Genomic DNA, 7,736 nt, shown 5'->3' on the forward strand with positions numbered 1-7,736 from the left:
TAAAAATAGTTTTTCAAAGAAGAGAAAAACACAGACAAAAATGCAATCAAACATGCTACTCAACCAAAGATCCAACCAACATTTTAATTTCTAAAAAAAAAAAGAGTCAAGGATTTAGATCCAAAACACACACACACACACATACTAAACAAGTCTAACCAATTTTATATTTCAAAAACAAGTTAAGACAGTTTAGTGAGCATACATTAATACATGTATTCCTTGTGATGGCCAAATCATATTGTACTTGCACATGTATCAAAAGTAACAAAGAATATTGCGTGTTGTGTGTGAAAAATATCGCAAGATTGCATAAATGTTTACATGTTATGACGATTTGAAATATGAGTAAATCAATTTAACTCACACTATCATAACTACTTGATGGGGACTATTACATTCGAGGTACATCCTATAACTCCTACATTTCCTAGAATACATGCTTGCAATCATATTTTAAAGCATTTTGATTCTTTTTGCTTTAATTTTTCTTTGTATATTTTCTTTTAAGCATATCATGCATGAGCATATAAGAGAGAGAAAGAAAATAACCAATTATGTTAAGCTTTTTACATTGCACTTTTGCTATGCCAAAGCATACTGATGACATTTCATGATTAGCGGGCAACAGTGGTGAGATGGTTATTTATGCCTTTCTCTTAGGATTTTTTAGTCCTTCCCGTTAAAAAAATTGATATGAGTGTTAAGTACATGAGATAACTTAATCTTATTTATCACAAACACGAGTTATAAAGCTCACTTAGTTGTACATAGAGATGCTCATCTAAGTTACAAGAGACACAAAGTTTAGAAAACTTTGTTTCATTGGTCATTCAAGGTACACAAGTACCAATGTACATAAACACACACTGATTTTGTATTTTTCTTATTTTTATTTTTTTTTCTAAAATAAAACAAAACTGAAAACAAACAAACAAAAACAAGTTAAACAAAACAATGCATAAAAATTAGATTGACTCAAAACAATAAAGCAAAACACACAAGTAATGCAAAAAAAATAAAATAAAAAAATAAAGAGAGAAAAGTGACTAACAATTGCCCTAAGACTACTCGTTATTGTTAACATGACCCTTAAAATATAACATTTATAATTAAGAGCATTATAACTCAATTTATATTTTTTTGATATTTTCAACTAAAACATTCAAGATTTAAATTCCCTCTCCAAACAATAGAATTATCAAAATATTATATACGCACACACGTACATGCACATGCATATATTTATCTCTCACTCGATCTCTTTGTAAACAATAGTTGGTTTGAGACTAAGACTTTATTGTTATTATTGTAGTATAACTCTTACATTACTTGGTTTTGATATAGAAATTCAGGTAATAATTTAAAATCTAACATAATTTATAGGGAATAAATTTATATATTAAAAGGGATAGCTAGAGACAAAAATAAAGCATATGGATCGATTTCATTATTCATTTTTTTGATATTTGAAAACATGGATCAAACTGTTTGTAAATTTCGAGTACCACTACTTTTTCCCATACAACACAAAAAATTAAAGAAGAAAAAAGGATATACTTATGTGTTAATTATTAAAGTAATAGTGTTCTTGCAATGAAAATTGCAATTGCGATCCTTTATACACGATTTCTTTCCAAATTCACACTGATTAAAGAAAATCGTGGTAGCAAAGTTCAATAGCTTTCATATAGCTATGTATGATGCATCATCACCAGGGCTTGTTGCAATATGTGTATTCATTCATTCACTTTGAAAAGTCGGCTGCCAGTTTTTCACGCAAGTTCTTCCTCAAGATTTTTCCTGATGGCGACTTGGGAATCGCATCGATGAAAAATACCCGATTTATTCTTTTATAAAACACCACCTGCACAATATAACACCAGGGCTTATGTTAGAAAAAGTTGAAAAGAAAAAAAAAAAACTATATCAATAATTTAGATATTGATCTATTATGTTATTAAAATGGTATAATCATTACCTTTGTAATCAGTTAATACATTAATTTAAAATATATATAAATGATAATATCTTTCATATTTTTTAAAAATTAAAACCCTGAAAATTTATGAGGGACTGTAAATATTTTTGCTGTTTTTTTCAATGTAACGAAATTGTTTAGAAACTCTTGCTATTAACAGTTAACAGAAGAATTCAAAAAGCTCATAACTATTGATGAACATACGTGGAAAAAAAAAATGTTCAAAATATGTTATTTGTGTGCAAAAAAGAGAATACAGTCAATTATTTTCAAAGATTAAAATAGAAAGTCACCTGTTTAGAAACAAACTGCTTAATTTCATCCTCTGTGACCTGAGAACCATTGGGTCTCACCACAAATGCAACAGGGACCTCTCCTGCTGATTCGTCCTTCATGCTAAAAATGGTGGAACATTATTCATGTCAGTCTCATAATTTAGACTACTTCACAACCCAATACTAACTAAGTACCTATATTCATTTAATTAATACTAATTATATATATATAGTAACTTAATTGACATTTTTTGGCATTTTCAGAGCTTAAATCTCACTGTCTCCTTGTTGTAATTATTGAATTATAAAAAAAAACTTACGGGACCACGGCGACATCGGAGACGTTAGGGTGGGTGAGTAGAATTGCCTCAAGCTCGGCAGGGGCTACTTGAAACCCTTTGTATTTGATAAGTTCCTTCAACCTATCAACAATGAAGAGCTCATCTTCATCATCAATTAAGCCAATATCTCCTGTATGTAACCAACCTTCTTTGTCTATAGTTCTAGCCGTGGCCTCTGGATCATTAATATAACCTGTACATTCACAAAGCTAATTTGTAATTACCATAGCAATAACATGTTAAGTCTGCAACAGATACAATTAAAAATACAAATTGTTTAGGCTCGTTTGAATGCACTTATTTTCACTTCAAACGAAAAAATATGTTTTTTTTTTAAAAGCATTATTTTATTTTCAAGACAGAACTGTAGACTTGTAGTGTTGCACGTACAATTAAGTATGATATATAAATAACGATAGTATTATATTATACCTTTCATGATTTGGTCTCCTCTAATGCAAATCTCTCCACGTTGGTTGTGAGGCAAAGAGGCACCAGTTTCAGGGTCAACTATCTTCATTTCTGCATTTCTTACAACAGTGCCACATGCTCCTGATTTCACCTCAAATGGTTCTTTGGCAAATGCCAAACACATAGATAACACTGGGCCTGCCTCTGTCATACCATATCCCTGTGTTTTAAACAATTTTTTGACCTCGAATTAGTGTTGGACTTGGTAAATAAACAAGTTATCTCGAGCTCAGAAAAAAATAATAATAATGAGAAGTATAGTGTATAATAAATTAGTTATTCAAGTAATACTTTTATTTTGTATAATGTATATTTTTGTGACAGGCATACCATGCATAGGCCTCATATTGTATGTTAATAAATAAAAAAAATGTGACAAGCTTCTCTCCATTTTTTCTCTATTATTTTTTATAATGGTAAATCCATTTTAAATTGGATGTGATAGTGTGTACACATTTAAAGTTTTAATATTTAATTAAAATTATGAAATAATTCATTTTCAAATGAGGAGAATTATTTTTAAAAAATTTAAAAAGTATGACATATCATTTATGTGCTAAGGGAATCCCTTTATATATGGTGAATGATCCCTTATCTTAGTCCCTTAACTATTGTATTATGCTTCATTTATAATCTTCCTATTTTATTATTGTTTGTCAAACAACTGTCTTTGTAATAAGACCATTCTAACCCTAATTAATATTCTCAACAAAAAAAAAAATTTTGATAATCTTTTTACAACTAGGTTTGGAACAATAATATAATAGTGAACTTTTGGACCTTATCTATAGTTTTCCTGACTAGTTTTTTTTTTAGATAGTTGTAACCGACGTCTGATCTTAATAATTACTCTAACTTTATCATCAAAATAAAATATTAATTAATTTTTGGTTTAGATAAGAGGGCAATCCTAAATACCAAATGAATTTACAAATGCATCACATCTTTAAAACAGTAACCTTGAAATAGAAAAGTATGAGCCTCCTCTATTGACTTTTCTATATCCTCCAAACTCAAACGATCTTCACCATCCAAATCAAATAATTTAAAACATCTCCCAACAATTTTATTTATTTTTCTATATTCACGTTGCCAGCAGCATTGATCCGCCAACTCATTTATAGAATTTAAAAATTGAGAAGGCAAAAAAAATAATGGAACAAAGCAATCATTTCATTTGAGAATCAAACGGCACCTAATAAACACCAAACTCCTTTTAGTCTAGATTCATCATCATGTACGTCTAGGAACCGGCCCCACCCACCAAATGCACGCATGATTAATCAAGAGTTGTCTTTTGTACCTTATAAATTGTAATATGGCACCTAACTTTTTTTTTTTTAATAATTTTCCCTATTACTAATTTTTCTTATCTTATATTATATGACCAACAAATACTCTTGCTCCTATGAAAAAAAGAAAAAAAGAAATACTTTTGTTAAAAGCTTTTTAGTTTAGTTTGAAATTATTCAATAAATTTAAATTCGAGTTCCCTTTCCTCACTTGTTATAAACAAAATTACACAACAAAAAGTTTGTTGTACTTGCAAGAAGCTAAAGAATTGCCACATGGCTTGGTAATAGGTGGGGTTGAAGTCCCCTTTCTTTCATTTTTGGACTGACCATAAATTTATTACAAATATGGTTGAGGACAATAATTTATTATCATGTGCGCTTTTGGTTTATCCTATTTTTATTGATTTATAATAAAATAAATACCATAGGCATGTGTTTTCCCTTTAATATCTTAATATATATGTGTCTTTTAAAATGAAAAGTTCTTATTTTCTCTTTTTATTGCTCTTACCTTTTTCTTTAAAAAAAAAAAAGCAACTAAAAATGTGTCTATCTCATATTCAAAAAATGAAATAAGTTTTAGCAAAATCATTGTATCTTTATGTTTTTATTAATAATGGAGTCATCCCAATTCTCAAACTAAAACACACGTTTGCAAGGGGTTGAAAATAAAACAAAATCATCGAGTTTGAAAAATGAGTGATATCTAAAGTGCGTAGCAATAAAGGAAGAAATAATGATGATAAGAAGGTATCTTATGAATATATGTGAATAAAAATTTTCTTGTTCTTTTAATAAGATAAATTTTACTTTATCTTTTATTATCCACAAATTATGGTTGGCCATGGGTCGGGTATACCCAAACTTAGCCCGAGAATTTTACCCATAAATACTGGAACCCCAAAACTTAATTACTACCAATACCCATTAACTACCCAATTTCTTACCCATGGATATCTAGACTTGACCCAAATACAATTTTTTTTTCTCTAATTTTTTAAAATTAAAATTATGCAAAGCGAGAAAACAAAACATTTAATAAGGAAAGATAAATTACAATAAAACTAGTAAAATACAAAATTTATAGTTTTAAAAGTCCCATTAACTTTTGAAAAGGTATCATAATCAACTAATTTTGTCTTTGCCAAATCATTATGGGAAAAAACAATGTTTTATTATTAAAAACAAAAAAGAAGTGTAAAAAATTTTTAAAAAAAAAAAAACCCAACAGGTTAGTTCGGGTAAGGAAATACCTTACCCAATCTGTCAAATTGGGGCATAGGAAATACCCATACTCAATGCCCGTATTCCCATTGGATAAAGTAAAATCCGCACACTCTAGGATAAAGTATTTGCTACCATTTGGGTTTGGCCATCCCTAAATTCTACAATAGGTCATATGTCTTGTTCATTTATTTATTTATTTTTACTTTTGTTATAACTTTATAATGAAAAATAAAAGGACACGTGGTGACCCATCATAGGTGGGGTAGTAGGTGTAACATTAGAATATGATAGAATGATAATATAAATACGCAAATGTTAACGGATATCTTAACAACATTGGTTTAGAAACTATTTCTAGAAATATTTTATAAAAATAAAATACAAAAAAATAAGTTTTTTTTTTACTAATTTTTACATTTTCTCAAAACTTTCTTAATATAATTAATTAATAATTGCTTTAAGACACCAATTAACACAACCATAGTGGGTATTATGAATTTTATTATAAAACACTTACCACTGAATCAATAATAAAAAAATCCATTTAAACATTAATGTATTATATTATTGAAATTTACCAACCAATCATATTAGTCAATGACACGTTATAATTGAAATCTTATGCAATATCTTTGGCATTTTGCGTTAAGATAACAGTCAAAAGATGAAAGGGACCCCATACCTGTCCAAATTTAGCATTGGGAAACTTGGCTCTGAAAGCTTCTTCAAGCTCCTTCCCCAGCGGTGCCCCACCAGATTTGAGCATTCTTATGGACGATAGATCATACTTGTGAAGATCAGGGGACTTGGAAATCGACAACACGATTGGTGGCACAATAGGCATCACACTCACCTTATGTTTCTGTATCAGCCCCAACAAAGAACCGATCTCAAACTTCTGCATGATCAAAATAGCAGCACCAACTCTCAACCCACAAAGCAACACCGAGTTGAGTGAGTAAATGTGAAACAAAGGCAACACACATAGTATCACATCCTCACTGTGAAAATAAAGGTTTGGATTCTCTCCATCAACCTGTTGAGCCACACTGGTGACAAGCCCTTTGTGTGTTAACATGACCCCTTTTGGCAACCCTGTTGTACCTGAAGAATAAGGTAGTGCAACCACATCATCGGGACTAATATCGACCTTAGGAATTTGGTTTTCATTGGCTTGTGTTAGCTCTGAGAAATGCAAGCAGTCTTGTGGGGGTGAGTCTATGCACATGATCTTGACATTATTTTCATGTGCCAAGTCCTTGACTTTGTCATAGTAACTAGCTTGCGTGATAATGAGCTTTGCGTTGGACCCTTTTGCTTGTTTTGCTATTTCAGCTGGCGTAAAGAAAGGATTGGCAGCAGTGGTTATAGCACCTAAATGTGACGCACCAAGGAAAACAAAGACAAATTCAGGCGTGTTTGGTAGCAAGATAAGGACAATATCTCCTTGTCCAATGCCAAGCTTGTTGAGGCCAGAGGCAACCTTGCGAGAAATGAGATCAACATCATAGTATGTGTATACCTCCCCTGTTGAACCGTTGATCAAACATGGTTTTGAGCCAACTTTGGAAATGTTTTCAAAGCAGTAGGAGTGTAGAGGGAGGTGTTTCGGTATGTAAATGTCAGGGAGTTTTGATCGGAAAATGAATTCCTGTTCCTTTGTTTGGAGAGCCATTTGGGGAAATGAGAAGGATAGGGAGATTAGGAAATGGGAATTGATGAGGATAATCTTTGGTGCTGTTGAATTGAGATGGAGGGGAAAATATCGATCGTATAAATGTTGATAGCTTAAGTTGGGGGTTGGTGAAATGGGGGTACTTGATTGGGATTATGGAATTGTTTTGAGGGTGAAACTGGGAAGGAGGGAATTGAATAATAAACATCATGGTTGGTGAAGGAGGAGACTATGGAGTTGGTTGGTGAGATTGGTTTGGGTGGTGGGGTCTTATTTGCAGCTGTGGTTGAGATAGTGATTTTTTTTTTCTTTTCTTTACTAAAGTAGGCTTTTTACCTACCACAGGTCCACAGCATGACATAGACTCAAGAGAGTTTTGTGGCTGCTGGACCAGAACCAAGTGTCTTCCTTCACCTACTCCCATGTCTGAAAAAAATATTATTGTTCTGAGGTTTTAAGCCCAGGTGTGTT

The 7,736-nt window shown here is 31.3% G+C and overlaps 1 protein-coding gene across 1 annotated transcript; it reads right to left on the reverse strand.

Annotated features, from left to right (window-relative positions):
• Positions 1 to 1,425: 1,425 nt before the first annotated feature.
• Positions 1,426 to 7,368, reverse strand: LOC142635379 (4-coumarate--CoA ligase 2-like). The gene is made up of 5 exons (XM_075809544.1): positions 6,273 to 7,368; positions 3,030 to 3,228; positions 2,577 to 2,790; positions 2,275 to 2,377; positions 1,426 to 1,867 (listed from the first exon to the last, which is right to left on the reverse strand). The coding sequence occupies exons 1-5, from the start codon at positions 7,263 to 7,265 to the stop codon at positions 1,748 to 1,750; spliced, it is 1,629 nt and encodes a 542-aa protein (XP_075665659.1). The 5' UTR covers positions 7,266 to 7,368; the 3' UTR covers positions 1,426 to 1,747.
• Between the last annotated feature and the right edge of the window lie 368 nt (positions 7,369 to 7,736).

The sequence above is a fragment of the Castanea sativa genome, chromosome 5, assembly GCF_040712315.1.
Source record: "Castanea sativa cultivar Marrone di Chiusa Pesio chromosome 5, ASM4071231v1".
Taxonomy (NCBI): Eukaryota; Viridiplantae; Streptophyta; class Magnoliopsida; order Fagales; family Fagaceae; genus Castanea; species Castanea sativa.

What these genes read in the sequence shown, in the direction of transcription:
- LOC142635379 (XM_075809544.1), bottom strand. Translation starts at nt 7,265, where the DNA reads ATGGCTCTCCAAACAAAGGAACAGGAATTCATTTTCCGATCAAAACTC. An exon ending in CCAATGCTAAATTTGGACAG is followed by an intron (nt 3,229 to 6,272) that starts GTATGGGGTCCC and finishes TTTAAAACACAG; the next exon opens with GGATATGGTATGACAGAGGC. An exon ending in AGGAGACCAAATCATGAAAG is followed by an intron (nt 2,791 to 3,029) that starts GTATAATATAAT and finishes GTGAATGTACAG; the next exon opens with GTTATATTAATGATCCAGAG.